Source organism: Protomyctophum bolini, assembly GCF_963924005.1.
Source record: "Protomyctophum bolini genome assembly, chromosome: 5".
NCBI lineage: Eukaryota > Metazoa > Chordata > Actinopteri > Myctophiformes > Myctophidae > Protomyctophum > Protomyctophum bolini.
This window is the reverse complement of record NC_137866.1, coordinates 5066891-5089029: the sequence shown is the minus strand read 5'-3', so window position 1 is coordinate 5089029 and position 22139 is coordinate 5066891. Positions and strand designations below refer to the sequence as shown.

At 40.8% G+C, this 22139-nt stretch overlaps 1 protein-coding gene across 4 annotated transcripts in view; it reads left to right on the top strand.

Annotated features, from left to right (window-relative positions):
- itpr3 (inositol 1,4,5-trisphosphate receptor, type 3) overlaps positions 1-9766 on the top strand; it is a 127997-nt gene extending 118231 nt beyond the window's left edge. For 2 of the 4 annotated variants that reach the window (XR_013964058.1, XR_013964060.1), the window contains 7 exons: positions 885-989; positions 3934-4052; positions 4684-4849; positions 7804-7964; positions 8270-8431; positions 8557-9452; positions 9710-9766. Coding sequence is in view for 1 of the 4 variants with exons in the window: in XM_080763696.1 (XP_080619822.1) it covers positions 885-989; positions 3934-4052; positions 4684-4849; positions 7804-7964; positions 8270-8431; positions 8557-8676 (833 nt within the window). In the remaining 3 variants the exon portion in view is untranslated. Of the gene's footprint in view, positions 1-884; positions 990-3933; positions 4053-4683; positions 4850-7803; positions 7965-8269; positions 8432-8556; positions 9489-9709 lie in introns of those variants that run through there. The other 2 variants (XR_013964059.1, XM_080763696.1) reach the window with 2 other exon arrangements.
- The last annotated feature ends 12373 nt before the right edge of the window (positions 9767-22139 follow it).

The following is a 22139-nucleotide window of genomic DNA, read 5'->3' as shown; positions in this document are numbered from 1 at the left end:
TATTCGGTATCGGCTAACACAGAAATGGAGGTATCGGGATGGGATCGGAAGCGAAGAATGGGGACATCCCTACGTTATATTGTCTTTTATATTATACTGCTACCCTGTTTTTAGTACCGGCTTGTTTGTTTCATCCTTACTGTGGTGGTATATTATGATAAGATAATTTCCCTCAGATTGAATGAAGGTCTAGGGCTATAGGGCTAACTATAATTATAACACTTAGTAACTCTAAATGCGGTGATGAATAGGATGATTACAGCTGATGAGTCAGATGATTGCAGCCAGGGATGTGCTGTGGATTTCTTACAGTAAGTAGTGGGACTTGTGTTGCGTGCACGCCGGTGCACAAGCACGTGCACAAGCTTGCGAGCTATCACCACTTTGAAATAACCTCTTAAATGTAGACATATTTATTAACCCACAATATACTGTATATCATTTTATTCTATTTACTTGCATAGTGGGGAAACGTTAGTATTAGTAGTTAGTATTTAGTTAGTTAGTAGTATTATGCATTTACCTTGCAAACTTCACCTCTGTAATTGAATTAGTTGGTGAATCCATCAGCCACTGTTATCCAACTCTTTAGACTACTCCAGACAGAACATCTGACACCTACAGTAATACTGTACTACTACTACAGTACTACTGTACGACACAATGGACCGTCACCATTGATATCTACAGTAGCCAAGCTTGGTCATTCCTGTTAATCCAAGCTGTGACACTCGGCGTCTATCGTCAGGTTTTGTTAGCGAGGTTAGCGAAGTGCGGAAACTATGAATGGCTGTGCGGGCTAGCGTGCAAACTACCAGGTCGCCACCCTGGATAGTGATAGCCAGCTCACCCCTGATTACAGCTGATGTGATGTCGTTGTACAGCTTCAGGGCAGAGTGAAGCTTCTCAGGACTTCATGAACTCCTGCTCTACAGATGGAGTCAGCTGCACAGCAGAAACCACTGCTGGGTCTACTGGAGAGGAGGACGGTACGACTTACAGTACTAGTTGTGTTTAGCTGTATAGTTCGCTGAATTAGGTTTGGTACTGTAAAGTCTGAAATAGTTAAGGTTAGCTGTACAATAGTGTACAGTCAGTCAGTCTGATAGTTAGTTTAGCTGTATGGTTGTGGGCGGCTGTGGCTCAGGAGGTAGAGCAGGTCGTCCAATGATCCCTGGGTCGGCGGTTCGAATCCCGGCTCCTCCTGTCCACATGTCGAAGTGTCCTTGGGCAAGACACTGAACCCTACATTGCCTCCAACGAGTCGGTCGGTGTGAGCTCGCCACCGTTGGTGTGAGAATGTGGGAAGTGAGGACGCTGGCGTCGACTGTTCGCCGCTTCACCTCCCAATGTATGAATGAATTAACCATTGTAAAGCGCTTTCAGCACTTGGAAAAGCGCTATGAATGAATGAGTTTATTTCGAACATTATTTGAAGTCAAATACATAAAAAAAACACTGAAACAAAAGATAAAATACTCTTAACAATGTCTGAAAAGGAGTAGGGTGAAGTGTTAAACTTATTAGGACCCTACCCCCCTGGGTTTTTACCCTTATAACTTAATAGTATATATACATTTATAACAACCCGGTTTATCGTTGCTTAAAGGTCCGCTGACATGCCCCGAAATTAATATGGGTGGTACAGCACATCACGTGGTCTGACTGAAAACAGTTTGAAACAGTTTGAAACGGGGCTACGGCGCTAGCAACAAGTGGCTATAGGTCAGGCTAGCGTTTTTGACGGTACATTTAGCGTCATATTGGCTATAAATGTAATTGAAAAAAATTATTTTTTCGCCAGAAATGCTTAGTTTGAATGCAATTGAGGTTGGCGTGGGGTTTTTTAGGGGAACTGCAGCACAAGCGCAAATTTTGGACTGGAGTCCCATGTTCCCCCGGTCGCCAACACCCCTGTCTGCCCGCTCTGAGACCTCTCAGCCCCGCAGCGCGACAGTCGCGACTACGGACGGTCTGCTGTTGTCTGGCCGCTGTGAGAGCAGCGCGACTACTGTTCTTTTCCCCTCTCAGCCGCAGGCTGACATGTACACCCTCGCTCTCACTCTGTAATACCGTAGTTAGTTACCACAACATTGTTCAAGTGAACTATAGTGTGTTTATGTTTGTATTCATTGTAATAATAAATATCGCTATGCCGAGGCATAGTCTTGCGGACGAGATCATGAGCCTCTACGGGGGACTGGGCATGTGTGTACACACACACACACACACATGCAATGGCACGGAATCTCTTCCCCGCTGTCATGCACTATAGCCACGGCTAAAAGTTGTGTGTCTGTGTGTGTGTGTGTGTGCGTACACACATGCCCAGTTCAATGCGGGGACCTGACCAGAGACTATACGTCCGTCCGTCCGTCCGTCCGTCCGTCCGTGTGTGTGCAGCCTGCATCTGAGACGGGCTAGACTATGTTGTCATGCGGAGCGACGTGGCGATAAATAAAATAATCATAGCGATATTGATTATTACAATGAACAAGCATAAACACACAGTTCACCTGAACAATGTTGCGAAAAAATAATTTTTTTAATGAGACTTTCACCCAGTATTCAAGCTAAATGTGACACCAAAATAGTAGCATAAGTTGCTATGCTACCACGGCCACCAAGCCCGGCGAGCCCGCATAGAAGTCGTTGGGGAAAGCTTTCGCCACTCTGACGTCAGAATCATGATAGCATTGTTTGATAGCAGTTATTAGCTCCCGAGGGGCGTGTCAGTCTTCCTTTAAAGTAAGACATGAAAATAGAGCAAAGAAATAAAAAACAATCTCGGAAATAATAGAAATAAAGTCGATACAACTGGTAAAACCAGTACTTTAACTAAATAAAAAATAAAAAATACTCTTCGATTTTAATTTAACACAGTGTACTTTGAAGTTGAGTTCTCGTCTTAAATTATATCCCCCCTCTCTATCACTGAACATTTTTACCTGGTAAAATATTTTTTCTTGCTCTAAACATAATTAGTGCAGTCTTATATTCAACAAGGTCCATTAGCTTCATGATGTGTGATTGTAAAAATAGTATATTGGTGTGATCCAGATATCCTGCCTTGTTAACTATTCTGATTGCTTTTTTTTGCAGTAGGCATAGTGGTTTTAGATTACTTTTATAGGTGTTTCCCCACATTTCTACACAGTAATTGAGATATGGTAGGACAAGCGAGCAATATAGTAAATGTAGTGATTTATGATCCAAAATGTGTTTAGTTTTCCCTAGAACTGCAATGCTCCGTGCAAGCTTTGTTCTCACATAGTTTATATGGGGTTTCCAGCAGATCTGGTGGTTCAACAAAACACCCAGAAATGTATTTTCATATACTCTTTCAATGTTAACATTTTCTATAGACAACTGTACTTGTGTATCTATTGTACGGTTTCCGAATAACATAAGCTTAGTTTTGCTCAAGTTTAGTGATAATTTATTTATATCAAACCAGTGTTTTAATTTCCTCAATTCTGCTATAAAAATGCAATTCATTCATTCATTCATTATGGTTAGTTAGTTAGGGCGGCTGTGGCTCAGGAGGTAGAGCAGGTCGTCCAATGATCCCTGGGTTGGCGGTTCGAATCCCGGCTCCTCCTGTCCACATGTCGAAGTGTCCTTGGGCTAGACGACACTGAACCCTACATTGTCTCCAATGAGTCGGCTGGTGTGAGCTCGCCACCGTCGGTGTGTGAATGTGGGAAGTGAGGACGCTGGCGTCGACTGTTCGCCACAATGTATGAATGAATGAACCGTTGTAAAGCGCTTTGAGCACTTGGAAAAGCGCTATGAAAATGCAATTAATTATATGCACTGCACGACTAACAGTATCGATGTGACGATAACTGTGTGTGTGTGTGTGTGTGTGTGTGTGTGTGTGTGTGTGTGTGTGTGTGTGTGTGTGTGTGTGTGTGTGTGTGTGTGTTGCAGAGGAGTCTAACACAGAGCGTGCGTGTGACACTCTGTTGATGTGCATCGTGACGGTGATGAACCACGGCCTCAGGAACGGAGGAGGAGTCGGAGACGTCCTCAGAAAACCATCCAAGAACGTAAACACACCTGTCTGTCGGTCTGCCTGCCTGCATACTATGTATATCTATGCTGTCGGGCAGTATGGTGACATTGTCAGATACTTGAATGTGTACCCAAATACAGCTCAAGTGGAGTTAGGAGGTTTTTGACCATTAATGTGGATATCGTTTTTTTGGGGGGTTTTTTTTGCCATTTTTCTCCGTCATTTCAATCAATGGGGGTCAAACCACCGAACTCCACAAGACGGAGTTAGCTGTTTTGTCTGACAGTTTGAGGATCCAATAGAGTTAGGTTTAGTCAAAAGCGCTTTTTTTTTGTATTGAATTTTTATGTTTTCACATAAAGATGAATCAAATGTATACAGATAAATTGAGACAAACTAGAAAGGTATAAATTAAAAGCACAATACAACCTACAGTACACACAGACGTAAAGGGTGTTCAACAGCACTGATTTATAAAACAAACAAACAAAAAGTAGACAAATTGAGTATCTGTTTTCTGCCCAACAACGACTATATGTATATCTGATTTATACTGTGTGTGTGTGTGTGTGTGTGTGTGTGTGTGTGTGTGTGTGTGTGTGTGTGTGTGTGTGTGTGTGTGTGTGTGTGTGTGTGTGTGTGTGTGTGTGTGTGTGTGTGTGTAGGAGCCGTTGTACCCTGCTAGGGTGGTGTACGACCTGTTGTTCTACTTCATCGTCATCATCATCGTTTTGAACCTGATCTTCGGCGTGATCATTGACACCTTCGCCGACCTGAGGAGCGAGAAACAGAGGAAAGAAGAGGTTCTCAAAACCACCTGCTTCATCTGTGGTGGGTCAAACTAACTATACAAAACCACCTGCTTCATCTGTGGTGGGTCAAACTAACTATATAAAACCACCTGCTTCATCTGTGGTGGGTCAAACTAACTAACCATAACTACAAATATGCCATTTAAAAATGGTCCTAACTGAAGTGGATGCTAAAGTGTAGACACCACAGCTATAGCCATAAACGATCTTTGGAACACTTTCAGCGTGATGTTTATGAACGACAGAAACATTGACGGCCATCCATTAGAAAGCTTTGTTTTTATTTCAGTTTAGGCAACTTCACAGAATTTACAGGTATACATTTTTCTTACAACTGATTTTTTTTTCTTTTTTCACAACCTCAGCTGTTACATACTTTCACAGGATATATAAATGATAAACTCATACACACAAACAACTTCACATACATTTACAAGTATTCACAAAAAAACAAGAAAACAAAACAAAAAAACAAGGGAATAAAAAATAAAATACAGGTATATAGCGAGACAAAAACGACAGAGCGACGGTAACAATGGGAGGTAAACAATACTGGGAACAGACATGACTGGAGATGGAGGAAGGCGTATGGGTACACCAGAAGGTCTGAAGAGAAGTGTATTTGGTTACTCAAGATTCCGAAAACCTGCTACCTCATCAGTAGAGGCAGTACAGGACTCCACCTTTTACTAAGTATGTTTGGTTGAAGCCTCAGGGCATATGTAATTTGTTGCATCTGAGGAGACTCTTTTGAATAGCTAAGGCCAGTTGGTGGGCTATAGCTGGCATTACCTCATCAGGTACAACCATCTCGCCTCGATATAATTAATTATCTGAGGCAGATAATATTATTCAATGTGTCTTGCAGCAGCACTGAGATAGAACTCTCTCCCGTCCTCCATGTGGGCTCTCTGACACATTGATTATTTTATTTGACAATAATAAATGCAAAACAGTACATACATGGTACAGTCAAAGCACACTTTATCCAAAAGGACGGCACCGACAAAAGACCTTTGGTCTTGTTTCCATTCGGGTCCCAATGCATTCATTCACAACAAAAGGATGACAGTAATCGAGATACCTCAAAAACATGAAAACTATTTACAGGTGTAAGTACCAAAAAAAATCTAAATACAAATAAATCACTTGGAGGGGGGGGGGGGGGGGTATGGGGAGGTTGGGCAGTCATCTTCTCTCCTTTTGACCCGCTGACATTGATAGGTGATTTTTCAGACCGGTTTTAAAGGAAGCCAGTGATTTGTTTGTTTTGAGGGAAGGGGGGCGGGGCATTCCACACTTGAGTGGCAGTGCTGTGGAAAGTGGATTTACCCATTATTTGTTCTATATGCGGGCGGCACCAGATCATTATTTATACTCCCTGTAGTGTTGTGGCTGTGTGTTTGGTGCTGCTGTTTACAGAACACCAGTGTACTGTGGACACACTAGAATCAGTGTGGTTGCTGTGTGTACTGTGGACACACTAGAATCAGTGTGGTTGCTGTGTGTACTGTGGACACACTAGAATCAGTGTGGTTGCTGTGTGTAGGCACCACAGTATTGTTCAAGGTCCGAGCACCTTAATGCCATGCAGCTAAAGTAAACCTGTTTTTGTTAAACCTTTCAAACCGTTCAATGGACGTTTTTTGTAACTTTTCTGTAACCCCAAAAGTCAATTTTTCTGTCCCTGTTTCGATTGGACAATATAATGTGCAATCAGACAGGAGTGACATCACAATATGTAATATAAACAGAATTCATCAAGAACTGAACATTCTAGACTTTCCCAGCGGATTCCTCGCGGCAGCTCGCATCAGTGCAACCACACTTGGCAATTCACCGGAATTTAGGTGTCATTCCAACTGTTCACGCTTTCCTGATCTTTCCCTGAAGGTTTTCTGAAAATCCACGTTTTCCCTGCAGGTTTTATTCACTGATTAGCCTTGGTAATTCTACTGCTTTGCTACTGAAAAGAAGTGTCCAGCAGAGGAACTCTTATTCAGGGAATCTGAATAGAATTATAACATCTTGGCAAATGTCCCCCTTTCTCACTGACAAGGTTCTGTTTTTGAGTGACAATCCACTGACAATCTACTGAATTGCCAATGGCAGGACATGTGACGTTTTCAAACGGCACATCTGTGGTTATACTGTAGTTACAGGTCTCGTGCATGGTGTGAATGGCCCGTAAGAGTTCTGGTTCTGAATGGCCCGTAAGAGTTCTGGTGTGAATGGCCCGTAAGAGTTCTGGTGTGAATGGCCCGTAAGAGTTCTGGTTCTGAATGGCCCGTAAGAGTTCTGGTTCTGAATGGCCAGTAAGAGTTCTGGTTCTGAATGGCCCGTAAGAGTTCTTTCCTCTCTGTAGCTGGTTTGGAGTGAGTAATGTGAACATTGAAGCATCACTTTAATCAATCCATTGATCAGTCAGTGTATCGCTGTGTGTTTCAGGTCTGGAGCCGAGCGTGATAAGGTTTATTGATCAGTCAGTGTGTTGCTGTGTGTTTCAGGTCTGGAGCGTGATAAGGTTTATTGATCAGTCAGTGTTTCGCTGTGTGTTTCAGGTCTGGATCGTGATAAGGTTTATTGATCAGTCAGTGTTTCGCTGTGTGTTTCAGGTCTGGATCGTGATAAGGTTTATTGATCAGTCAGTGTATCGCTGTGTGTTTCAGGTCTGGAGCGTGATAAGGTTTATTGATCAGTCAGTGTATCGCTGTGTGTTTCAGGTCTGGATCGTGATAAGGTTTATTGATCAGTCAGTGTATCGCTGTGTGTTTCAGGTCTGGAGCGTGATAAGGTTTATTGATCAGTCAGTGTATCGCTGTGTGTTTCAGGTCTGGAGCGTGATAAGGTTTATTGATCAGTCAGTGTGTTTCAGGTCTGGAGCGTGATAAGGTTTATTGATCAGTCAGTGTGTTTCAGGTCTGGATCGTGATAAGGTTTATTGATCAGTCAGTGTATCGCTGTGTGTTTCAGGTCTGGAGCGTGATAAGTTTGATAATAAAACGGTGTCGTTTGAGGAGCACATCAAACTGGAACACAACATCTGGAACTATCTGTACTTCATCGTTCTGGTCCGCGAGAAGAACAAGACCGACTACACTGGACCTGAGAGCTACGTGGCACAGATGATCAAGGTGCACGCACACACGCACGCACGCGCACACACACACACACACACACACACACACACACACACACACACACACACACACACACACCTTACCTTTAGTGTCTGCATGTTCAACTCAGTAGCAACTGTGTTATTGTCAGAGCGAAGGATGGGAAGAGGTAGACACTGATTCTCAAAGTGGTGTGTGTGTGTGTGTGTGTGTGTGCGTGTGCGTGTGCGTGTGCGTGTGTGTGTGTGTGTGTGCGTGTGCGTGTGCGTGTGCGCGTGCGCGTGTGTGTGTGCGTGTGCGTGTGCGCGTGTGTGTTTCAGAACAACAACCTGGACTGGTTCCCGCGGATGCAGGCGATGTCGTTGGTGGTAACCGACGGCGACGGGGAGCAGAACGAGATGCGGATGCTACAGGACCGCCTGACCATGACCATGAAGGTCGTCACGACCTTGACCGTTCAGCTCAACGATCTGAAGGAACAGGTACACGCACGCACGCACACACACACACACACACACACACACACGCACAATACACACACATATACACACACACAAACACACACACACAGTGCGTGTCATCGTTAAAGCGATGGTATTTTCTGTAGATGACCGAACAGAGGAAGAGGAGGCAGAGGTTGGGCTTTGTGGACGTCCAATCGGGAGCCGGCGGTGGTGTGCTGCCCCCTAGTGCTGCGGGAGGGAACCACCAGATGCACAAATCATGAGGAACAGAGCGACTATGAACAGACCTACACAGCACCGGGACAGTTGACTCTTAAACAGATCTACAAAACATAGGGAAGGGATTGTTTTGGTTTGTTATGAACCGCTGATCATCAATTCGATTTTAATTTTAACATTGTCTCTGTCTACCTTGACACAAGTTGTTTCTGTCCAACGTTTAAAACAGTTGTTTCGTTTATCTTTATTTATAATGTTCGTTCTTTATCGAGAACACGTTTTCTTCATGAGAGCGTAGAAACTTTTTACAGAATGTTGTTTTATTTGTGCGATCACACACACCGATGGAAACCTTTTACAAAATGTTGTTTTATTTGTGCGATCACACACACCGATGGAAACCTTTTACAAAATGTTGTTTTATTTGTACGATCACACACACACACACACACACCGATGGAAACCCTTGTCATGTGCTCGCTGTCTTTCTCTGATTACAAGAAATAAGCATAAATCTGACCATTTCACGAATGGAATCCTCATGTCAGAATAAGGCAGTGGTTCTAATCTATACCTTATGAGAATCAGGGCCCACTTCAAAGATTCTTAAGTGTTGGCGGCCTCCCCATTATGACCTCTGTTAAGAGGTCAGATGGGTGGGTGGATGGATGGGTGCATCTTCAGAGCATGTGTATTTTTGATCAATGGATTGTGTTGTGGCCTGGATCAATGGTGCTAACATAGTATACTTTATACTGTATCACAATGGAAACTCATTTATCGAGGTTTTAACGATACCATGACTTTTTGGGGTTTTTTTGTAAGCACACTCTGTAGACTGTGGAGTCTACAGACTCTACACTCGGTAGACTGTGGAGTCTACAGACTCTACACTCGGTAGACTGTGGAGTCTACAGACTCTACACTCGGTAGACTGTGGAGTCTACAGACTCTACACTCGGTAGACTGTGGAGTCTACAGACTCTACACTCTGTAGACTGTGGAGTCTACAGACTCTACACTCGGTAGACTGTGGAGTCTACAGACTCTACACTCGGTAGACTGTGGAGTCTACAGACTCTACACTCGGTAGACTGTGGAGTAATCCCTAAACTCACATTTCTGCCTCCTCGCCGAGAGAGGAGGATGGACGCTTTTGAGTGTTGGGATCTGTCCTTTATTGCCATAGAGACGCAGCAGTTTACTGATACACTCTTTGGTGTGGTTTTATTAAATGGCGTTGATAAAGTTTAGCAGCATGGGGATTGCTGTGTGGTTTAATTCATGTACGTCTAGACGGGATTGATGTCGTTTAATTAATTAATTTAAGTGACTTGTAGGCGTGTTTGCTGTTTTTTTTTTAATTCATCTGATTTAAGTTATGTTTTAGGCATGCGGTGTCTTTCAACTAAAATACTAAATTATCTATGTTATACGTTTAGTCATGTGTTTGGTGTTAATTTAAGTTTAGGGCACGTGTTTTGTTTTGTTTAATTAATTTAAGTTATGTTTATCCATGGGTGAGGTGTGGTTAAGTGGAGGTTAAGGATGTGGGTTAAGGATGTGAGCACTGACTGACTGAAGACAGATCTGTCAACAACACCATGTTGGCACAGACACGGGCATCATTCTATAGACAGATTGCAACCGCCATAATAAACATGATGTACTGTATGATGACTGCAGCAGTGAGCAGTCTACATCATATTATACAGTGCTGTGTGGTGATGACTGCAGATGATGATGTGTTTAATATACGTACAGTAACAGTGGACTACTGTCTGATGATTGCACAAACGTTGGGTTCCGTTGGCTCTGTAATAAATGTGTGTTGAGATAACGACAACAATCTATGGATGCTTCATTCTTTTGTATGTTGTGATTTTTTGCACACACACACACACACACACACACACACACACACACACACACACGGACACACACACAGGTTCATCCTGACAAAAAAATACGAAAATAACTCGGAAACTACAAAACATTTCAAAGTAAAAAGTTCCAGTATGTGTCTCCACAGTAAGCTGAATTATAAAAAGTGTGAATGGAGTTTCTAGGTGAAAGTGACTTGTTGATGTGCCATAGAGCTGCCATTGAGCCCCATTGCAAATTTATCAAATTTGAAAGCACTATATTTCTAAAACTATGAAACATTTCAAAGATTCCTTTTCAGGCAAAGTAAAAAGTTCCAGCATGTGTTTCCACAGTAAGCTGAATTATAAAATGTGTGAATGGAGTTTCTAGGTGAAAGTGATTTTTTTTCAAGGTCCTTTTCTTTACCAACTGCACCATCACTAGCTTTGCCTGACTGAGTGAGACTTCCGTGCATTCTTATGTTCTTCCTTCTTCAAAGTAAAGTTTCAGATTAAAGACCAGAGTGGGATTTGAACCCATAACGTCTGGATCATGTGAACAGCCACAACATATTGAGCTACCTGTCTGTGGTCTGTAGTCTGTCATGGTTCCTCCACTGTATTATCTGATTAGCATCTATGATAACACTTAAAAGCACTAAAGATACCTTTGATGCACAGCGGCAAACACCATTAAAATGCTCTGTGCATGATCCCAAGGCCCCATTTGAAATGTGACACCAAGAAGAACAATTTAAAACCTAAAATCACAGAGAGCTCAGTGGCACCCTTGTATATGCCTGTATGTCTATGTCTGTATGTCAGTATGCCAAATTCCAACGTGGAATCCTTCTTCCACCCTCACGCCCGTCTCCAGGGAACTCCTCCGAGATTTTCACCCAAAGTGCCTCACAGTACCGGGTGCATGTAGGTGACTCAGCAGGTGTGCCTCACAGTACAGCTATAGCCCACGGTCCAAAATGATGAGAAACGAGGCTAACTTTTTTTTTCAAAATTTCAAAAAACATGGGCTATAACCCATCGTTTTTGTCATTTCGGAAATTGCGGAATTTGCGGATTTTTTTTTCATTTTTTCATTTTGTTTTGTAATTTCGGAAATTGCGGATTTTTTTTTTCATTCTTTCATTTTTTTTTGTCATTTCGGAAATTGCGGATTTTTTTTTTCATTTCGTCATTTTTTTCAAATCCTCAAAAATGATGAAAAACGGCACGCTATAGTATGCCGTACGATATGGGCTATAGCCCACGGTCCAAAATGATGAGAAACGAGGCTAACTTTTTTTTTCAAAATTTCAAAAAACATGGGCTATAATTAACCCACTTTGTTCTACATGGAACTCTCTCTCTCTCTCTCTGCATTTAAGTGAAACAACTGTAAGTAATATATATATTTTGGAAAGGGGTTCTAGTAAAGTGAACAACACCCTAGCCTAAACCCCTCTGTTCACTGTTACATTTGAATAACAGCACTCAAAAAATGCAATGCAATCAGTCATTGCAACTGACAAAACAATATGCACTTATATGCAAAGAGGCTACGAGAAGTGTGTGTGCTGGTGAATGTCTATCAGAGTGACATAAAGAGGAACCAGAGAGAGAATGCTAATTCTTAAATTGTAAAGACAGTGTCTGCTACCATGCTGATGCTACTGTATGTTTTTGCAGGGTAAGTAGAACCTATAAGGCAAATAATGTAGCACCTTTGTCATCAGTGCAGATGGTAGAGGGGTACAGTGTATTAACCCTTTTTCTTTTTCAGGCTTACCTATGTTTCTGTATCAGCGGTGCTCAATATTTCATGTCAAGGACCCCAAAAATTATCTGTGTTTGGCCATCGACCCCCATCTGAAAATGTTGTTCCAGGAACATGTTTCAGGCACATTTTCACGATTTTTCAAAAATAGCAGATCTACTACAAGTTCATAGCGTGCCACTCGGTGGCGCGCTATGAGCTTGTAGATCTGTTATTTTTCAAAAGGTAAATTATAACATAATGTTTAAAACACCAAAAGGGGTTCCCACCCAAAATGGGTAAAAAAAAATGATTTTAATATTTTTTTTTACTTTGCATGCCTGATGTAGCCACCATATTTAATGAATACAATGTTTGGTTCCAGGGATTCTGTTCTATACAGGAGGTTGGAATGTGATCAGGTCTGCAGAGTCAACCAGCCGAGAGACGCCGCTGCCTTCCTCGCGATGCCCCAACGAGGCTGATTTCTGTCCCTTTGAAGTTGATGTGCAAAATCAATTGAACATGTTGGGGAGTGAATTAACTGGTTCGGAGCTTAATTTTCCGAATGGCTGAAAGCATTTTCTATGAAGTATTATATACAGTATTTCTGAGAGCATTCCTCTATAGTTCTAGGTAGTTTATGCCATTTAGACCTGAGGACGATTCTACAAATGTCTTCTAAATCATGAGAGTTTTCTGTTTCTATAATAAGTGGTTCTCAAACTATTTCATGTCAAGGAGCCCCAGAGTTTTCTGTATTTGGCCTGAAAAGATTTGAGTTGAAAACGTTCGCTCTGAAAGAATATAATTATATTCCAAGATTTGCGACACATCTTCACAATTTTTGGGTTATTTTTCATCTATCACTAGATATATGGACATACAGTAAGTTTTTATTGAGTCTGTAAATATGGTCTGTCATATTGTATCTTGGATCAGCCGGCCCTGTCCAGCTGCTACAGATTGATCTATATGTAGCCCCGTGGCATATATGCCTGTAGTTCTATGTAAATCCACCAGGTGGCACTGTCACTTTAGGAGTGCCATGTTCTGGGGGTCAAGGGTTACACTGAAAAACGTCTTGAATAATAATAAGAAGCAACCTGTGTTTGTGGGGTTTCTTTGAGAAGATCTTGATGATTGTAAACAAGAGGTGAAAGCTGAACTGGTAACTACTAGTAACTCAACTTGGTTGAGTTTCTGTGTCTTTGTACTGTCTTGGAAAGGGGTGAAGCTTGGGGGACCAGTGTTTGCTCAGTGTGTGAGTTGGCCATTCCTCACAGTTCACACTGTTTGTGATAGAGCCACTACCGTATTTAGTTTAGGTTTATTTTATGTTACAGGCTTGCATGCCATATTTGCCAAACTGTGGCATTCTTTACACAAATAAGAAATAAGATACACCAACACCAACTTCTTGGGAAATAAAGAACCCAATATATGTCTGTGTCCTGTGCCCTATTTGCCAGGTTACATATAAGGCTATTATGGGCCATTAGATTGTTTTATTACTGGAAGTATATCAGTTACCTTATCCCTCTTCGCTATACCAACATTTCCTTGCATATTCCATAGGATAATGTTAATTAAAATGACTCCTATATCTCTAGACTTTCCATCTACATCCCTCTCCACAACTATTAATAGACTACCAGTGTGTGTGTGTGTGGTGCACACAGCTGTGATGATCAACAGTGGATGATCCAATCACTTATCACTCTGACCAACGGACCAATGACGGACGGACTAGTTGAACAGGTGACCGGATCCAGTGGGCGTGGCTTTGGATTTAAATAGGAGCGGCCATGTTGTTTCCCAGCATGCAGTTTGGTTTGGGAGCCACTGAGCCAGGCTGGTTCACTGACTGCATGCTTTCTGGGAGACATGCTGTTTGTTCCAAGGTAAGGAGCGTTTGTTTGAGAAACACGTTGTATAGACATTAGAGGATTTATAGGACTGTTTATTGTGACACTAAATGGACAATGTCAGGAATATTTGTCCTTTTTCATACAAACAACACTGTCTGTGTTTGAAGGCTGCCTCAATGCTTTTCCAATGGGAGGCACATGGTTTGTCCAAACACTTGTGTTTCTTTGCCCCCCTCCATCAAACACAAATGTTTGGTCAAACCATGTGCCTCCCATTGGCAAAGCATTGAAGTGGCCATCAAACACAGGCAGAGCACAGAACATACGTTTGTGTGAAACATTTGTCTCGTCTGTTTTTAATGGCCGCCTCAATGCTTTTCCAATGGAAGTCACACGGTTTGACCAAACATTTGTTTGCTGGAGGGAAGGGGGACAGACACAGCCATCAAACAAATGTTTGCTCAAACCATGTGAAAGGCATTGATCGAGGCCTTAGAGAAGGAACAATCGCAAACAAACAAACCATGGTTCTTAACAGTGGTGGAAATTAAATCATTATACCTTTACTCAAGTGTAGTGTAGAAAATATACTCTATTTGGAAATGTTTAACTACTAGTTACTTTGTAGATTTGTATTACTAAACGTACTAGCCTACATTGTTCATTTACCACTACAGCCATATTTTGGCCATTTGGCTGATCTACAAGCTCACAATGCATTGTGATGTGACACATTGTGAGCTTTTAGATCTGTTATTTTCAAAAGGCCTCAGTAGAGGATAAAGTGAAATATCCCTTTATTATATTAATTTTACAATGTATGAAATCTGGATAAAGAGTCTAATTTTTTTTTTTTATGTGTCTTACAGGTTAATCATGTGACCTTGGATGGGGTCATCAGGAGATGGCTGGTATTGCTAATAGAGTGTCTACTCGGTTGAGCTGAAACTTCTAACGGTGTCAACGAACGCTCTTCCTGAGATTACGAGGCGAACGGTGACTATCGGGACGTATTGTGCCATACAACCTTCGCGGCTCTATTAATACCGGCTATCTTCAACCGAGCGACGGAAGCCCCACCACGGTACGTACCGGGATTGCATGTGGCTGTAGTGGAAACTAGGGCAAAATGTCATCCTGTAGGCCGACAACTAATGTTTCCTATTTTCCCTGTCATTTCAGAACGTGAAGCTGACAAGGCGACGTTTGTATTGAAGGTACGAACTCTATGCTGTTGCCGCTGCTGGGTGCTGTTAGCAGTGGAGGTTGGTAATGAACCTTTTGATTCCTGCTGCTTGTGTAAGTGGGCTACATGCTACCATAGGCTACCGTAGGTTGTCATTTGCACCGTGTATCGTTTCACATCATTTGTGTATAATGCCACTCTACATCACATGCCGCTATGTGATGTTTGTGTAGGCATGTGATTTATTTATCGTTTAACATAATTTACGGGTAAAGCTTTCACGTCACATCACATATGTATGTTCTGTTCTAGTGTCTCCTTTCTCTTCTTTGCTTTTAATAAAGTTATTTATTTTGGTCGTCTCATAAAAAAAACCACTTTCTTTCTCCTTGCCTATCTATTGCCCTAGTTCTTCACTAGTGGACTGTGTACAAATGTGATGTGACTTATGTCCGGTATCATTATGGTAGCATGTAGCCTGCTTAACACTGTTTACAGCCTTCTATGCTGTAGATCTGTCCACACTAACAGGAAGAACATTATGGCAGATTTTCTTCCTTGGTTAGTGTGTTTTGTTTAGTGCTGATATTTAAGGTAAGTGGGCGTAGTTTATTATCTTTGGCTGTCGGGCAGAAACCTTGTATCTCCATAGTTTTGTAATTTATTTACTTGGTCATGCTACAGTGTCACACACTAAAGTAGCAAATAGCTGATCTACAAGCTCAGGATGCAAAGATCATCCATTATTGAATATAACCAATTTTTGTATGTATCGAACCATTTAAGTATAAACAAGAGCTTGTGACTAAACATTGGAACACAGATTTATTATATTAATAATAAATGTAATCTTATCACAGGTTTTCTTTTTGTGTCCAGTAACTGTTTTGGACGTGCACGGTTTCTACCCCGACCTTTCATCTCCTCTTCTATTCTTTGCTTTAATAAAGTTGTTGGTTTTTCTGGTCTCAGAGTTTTTAATCGCATTTTGCTTCATATAAAGTAATTTCTTTCTTTCCTATCTGTCGCTAGTTCTTCACTAGTGCATGTGGTGCGTGTGTCGGGTCGTGTCTCGCGTACAGTTTCTAATCATTTGATTGGAGCTGTATGTCGTTTCACGTCATTTGCGTTGAGTCATTTGCCGGTAAGGCGTCATCACGTCAGTTCACATCAGATATGAACACAGGCCACGTATGTGATGTGCATTTATGTGATTTTTCTTGTGATTCATTTTCACAGTAATTGCGGATAGCTCGTCTGTGTCGTCGCACGCCATATGAATTTTGTTCATTGCTGTTGTGTTCTAATCCGTTGTGTTCTCATGCTGTATATTGCTGACAAATACTGGGGTCCAAAGAATGCTTCTGCCATTGCATAATTTGCACCTCGTATAATTTATGTCAATCGTCCACAAATGGCATAAATTGTAATTTTTTAAATGTGGGCAATTATTTTGAAAACACTAAATATCAATTTTAAAATAAAAATGTAGAAAACAAGGGACAACTGGCTAAAAAAACTTGCACCACGAAAACCTAAGGCCAACTGCTTGGGCAGAGACTAAGAATCTTTTTGTTTTGTTCATGTTCATAAAGCGCTCCAAGTGCTTTAAGTGAGAAGTCCAGCAGCAAACCTCTAGGTCATAAGACTATTGTTGGTGCTATATTATCAGATCCAATTTGTGAGTAAAGCTTCATCTAAGCCCACATCACATATGAACACAGGCCCGGTATGTGATGTGTGTTTATGTCTCGTATCATTTCACATTTGTGAGTAAGGCTTCATCACGTCATCCCCACATCACATGATTAACTTAGGGTTAGGTATGTGATGTGGATTGATGTGATGTATGTCTTTTATAATGTGCGAGTGAAGCTTAATCGTGTCAGTTTACATCACATTATGTGGTGTGTATTGATGTGATTTATTTATGCTGCCATTTACAGCTAAAACTTCATTCATGCCGGTCAGTAGGCGAGGCATTGATGATGGGCCTATGACCCAAAGGTTTTCTGCTGCACTTTTCACTTAGCACTTTGGAGCACTTTATGAGCACGGAAAAATAAAGATTTTCTTAGTTTATGTCAGGAGTTTTCTTTAAGGTATTTGTGGACTGAGTCTTCTTCTCGATTTCAATTGTATAAAGACATAATCATGGCTATAGTCTGTTATGAATCAAATTGTTATGAATGATTGCTTTTGGACATGTAAATTACAACAAAACCAACTAAGGCACTGGTGTGGTACTACTGGTTTACCAGAATGGGGTTCAACTCCCTGCGGTGCCCTCAATTTGTTGTATTTACATGGTTCATTTTCTGCTCATTGTGTTTCCTTTGCATAGATGATAACCCCCAGGTTCTTTACTGTGTTTGTACTCTCTACAGTTGGGTTACAAGTCCATTTAGGGACCAAGCCCAAAGGGACTCTTGGTCCCTTATTTTTCTCTTCTCCTTCCACCAAAAATGCCAGTTCTGGCTGAACCGTCGTTTTCGCAAAAAAATATGTGACCAAATTTGACCGAGACTGCCATTGGATTCTTTTTGCTTTTTCATGTCGTATGAAAGCTGTGAATCATAGCTTCAAATTGATGTATGTTGTTCATATGCTATTTGGGTTTAGAGTTAAAGTTAGACTAAACCAAATTATAAAAAGGAAACTATCTGACACGTTGGAAAGAAGCAACACAAAAGCAGAGTAAACTAGAATGCTATCTGGCCCTAAACAGAGAATACACAGTGGCAGAATACCTGAGCACAGTGACCGACCCAAAACAAAGAGAAATCGTAACTATAGGTACAGACTCGGTGAGCACAGGTCTTGCGATCGAGAGGCTGTCATAGGCAGACCTGTATCCCGAGAACACAGACTATGCACACAAAATGAAGTGGAAACCGAGCTACACTTCCTAACCATCTGTCCATTGTACCAAGACACGGAGACGAATACATACTTCCCACAGATTACAACCACACACAGAGATTTTGAAAACCTGACCAATGACAAAAAACTCCCATATCTGCTGGGCAAAGCACAACAATGTGCAAATGTAGCAGCAAGATTTCAGTTGCTGTGATAGGAGAAGGATATCAAATGGAACACAACCACCATAAAGATTAATCATTGTGTATATTCCTGCACTATACCTGCAGAGTGCTCTTGGTACATAGAAATTGATCTATTGAAGATTCTGACTTTCAAATGTACATCATTTTTGTTTTGATTGTATTGCTGTATTCTTTCTGCTTTAGCAATGTAAACGTATGTTTTCTCATGCCAATAGTGTGTGTGGTTAGTAAGCATTAAGACTGAAGAAAATCTAAGCTCTTAAACTGGTACTCCTTTGCATATAAATGAGAGATTAGGCAAAAACTTTATCTTTACTGAACTGCTCAAATACATATGCCTAATTACAATATATTCATAAAGTGAGAATGTAATTTCCACAAAGATTACAAACGAGCCACAAGGTCATGAGGAGCCCTTTTCTAATCTCCGAATGCCATTATGATGTCGCTGCTGATGCTGGGCAGGAGAATGACTCGTGGTCACAGGTTGTCTTTTCCAGACCAGATATCAGGGTATAAGTGACAGGAGAAAGTGATGAGTGACTGAAACACACAGGTGGTGTGTAATGTGAAACTGAACCAAATTAACCCTACTTCCTGGGCATGTGAAAATGGCCAATTTACACACTCACATGCTATACTATGGCAAATAAAACCAAATGCACTATACTACTGTTAAAAATCACACCCGTGTGAACAGAGTGGTGCAACTCTCCTCTCCCTCCCTCCTCTCGCTCCCTCTCCCTCTCCCCCTCCCGTGCCCTATGGTAGATCCGGCCAAGTGTACAGGTTGAGGACAAATCATGTTGCCGTTTGGATTGTTTCACCTTCTCAGACAAAATTTATTAACATTTGAGTACACACTCAATTATAATGATATTGAGGTATTGGGAAATTCTATTTTAAAGAAAGTAAATTTAACTTACCTCCTTATATTCCCTTTAAATAAATGTTTTTGTATAACATGGCAAAACCTTATGTTGGCTATAATCTATTTCCACATGACCATACAATTCTGCAGTGTTAATTTAAATAAATGAACACTAAACGAGGGTTTTAATGTGTACATTCTTAGACAGCTTTCCACAATCTTGTAGAATAGATTAATCATTTTGTGAGCAAAGTCTTCATTGTTTGACAGCCATTGACAAATATCTGGCACTTGATTGACTAGTGTACTGACAAAATTAATCATGTATTCTTTATTTATTCATTTTAATATAGCTGGGCTTTTGCTCATTTTAAATAAGTCAAGTCAATTTTATTTATATAGCACATAAGTGCTATCCAGAATAGGTAGACCGTATTCCATCACAGTGCAATAACAAAACATGTAATACAATCGAAAAAACGGGCCAAAATAACAACAAAAACAATGAACAACAATAAACACTAAACTGCACACTGTATTAAAAGCCAGACTAAAAAGGTGTGTTTTCAGGTTGGATTTTTAAATCTCCAGGGGGGGGGCTATAGCCTTTATGTGGAGTGGAAGATTATCCCAAAGTGTAGGTCCAGCTACAAAGAAAGCCTGATCACCTTTTGTTTTCAGATTTGAAGGGGGGGCTGCAATGAGTTTGAGAGTGGAGGATCTGAGTGTCCTGGTGGTATTAGGGGAGCTGTTATTAGTTCAGAAATGTAGAAAGGGGCAATGCCGTTTAGGGATTTAAATACAAAGAGTGATTTGAATTGAATGCGGAATTTAACAGGCAACCAGTGTAGTTTTTCCAATGCTGGGGTGATATTATCTCGTTTTGTCGTTCCAGTTATCAGTCTGGCAGCAGCAAATAAGACAACTTTGCAAGTTAGTGAAAGGGAGCTTTGCATTCATAAGAGCTGCTGTCGGACCACTACCAGTTGACCTGTAGTAAGTCTCATGGTCGGGGGGGTAGGACCAAGGGATTTGGGATTTGTTTATAAACATTTTGGTATTTGTTTATAAACATTTGTGATTTGTTTATAAACATTTGTGATTTGTTTATAAACATTTGTGATTTGTTTACAAACATTTGGGATTTGTTTATAAACATTTGGGATTTGTAAGTCTCATGGGGGGGTAGGACCACTACCAGTTGGCCTGTAGTAAGTCTCATGGTCGGGGGGGTATGACCAAGTCTCATGGGTTTTGGGATTTGTTTATAAACATTTTGGTATTTGTTTATAAACATTTGTGATTTGTTTATAAACATTTGTGATTTGTTTATAAACATTTGTGATTTGTTTATAAACATTTTGGGATTTGTTTATAAACATTTGGGATTTGTTTACAAACATTTGGGATTTGTTTATAAACATTTGGGATTTGTAAGTCTCATGGGGGGGGTAGGACCACTACCAGTTGGCCTGTAGTAAGTCTCATGGGGGGGGGTAGGACCACTACCAGTTGGCCTGTAGTAAGTCTCATGGTCGGGGGGGTAGGACCAAGGGATTTGGGATTTGTTTATAAACATTTTGGTATTTGTTTATAAACATTTGTGATTTGTTTATAAACATTTGTGATTTGTTTATAAACATTTGGGATTTGTTTATAAACATTTTGGGATTTGTTTATAAACATTTGGGATTTGTTTACAAACATTTGGGATTTGTTTATAAACATTTGGGATTTGTAAGTCTCATGGGGGGGGTAGGACCACTACTACTGGCCACATGAGGGCCCCACCTAGCTTCTTAATTTTGATCTCAAAGTGCACCAGATTGAAGCATTTTCATGGCAAATTTACAATTTTTATCCGGCGTGGCAAAGCAGGAGGGGGGGGGGCTCTGTATAATATGTTGCCTAGGGCCTCAAAAGGCCTAGAACCGGCACTGATGCTATGGGGAACACAAGACACGTTGACACCAACACAAGTTTAGTGTGAGTTCTGTAGACCAACACTAGAGGGCAGCAGACCACATGCCTAGGCTTAGTAGGTACTGCTGAAGTCAGTATCATGGCCAGTGGTGGACAAATATCAATACTGCAATATAGATCATGTACTTTGTAAGTAAAAGTAAAAGTAGAAATCCGGAATTCAAAATGTGCATAAAAGTACATAAATGCTGTATGTCTCATTTAAAGTTTTGACATGTATAATATACAGATCTTTTTTTAAATGGCTGATCTACAAGCCTGCAATGCATCGCAATGCGACTCAGGGGTCAAAACAGGTTGAGCTTGTAGATCGGCTATTTTTGCCACGACAGTATAGGCTATATGCAATGTGGCCCCTCTGGAGTGATTGTGGAAATATAGTGGCCCTCTCCATATAGCATCAAAGTTATAAAATATTAAAATAATACAGACTATAGGCTTTGAAGTAAAAAAAAATATGAATCATTGCTAATATAACAGTGTACACTTTCAATGGAAAGAAACAAGGCATACAGTTTGCTTACGGTGTTTCTCATTCACTGTTACACAGAAGAAGAAAAAAATCACTCTGCAAATGATCATCACAATCAGAAATAAAACGCTCATTTAAAAGTTTCCAAATCCCTACAATAGGCTATTTGTTTTTAAACATCATAATTTGTCTTAAGGTGGACTGAGAAGCTACTTTAATATAGTTTAGTAGTCACAGATTTGATCAATTTACTTTACTATATGTGTGCGCATCTGTACGTGTTAATACAGCAAACATTATTCAAACATTATGCAAAACATGCAAAAACTACAAACGTGCAAACATCACTCAAAAGTACAAAATGGTACTATAAGTGCATACATTACTCAAATGTATTAAAAGGTCAAGATGTGCAATGTAAGTGCAAACGTTACTAAA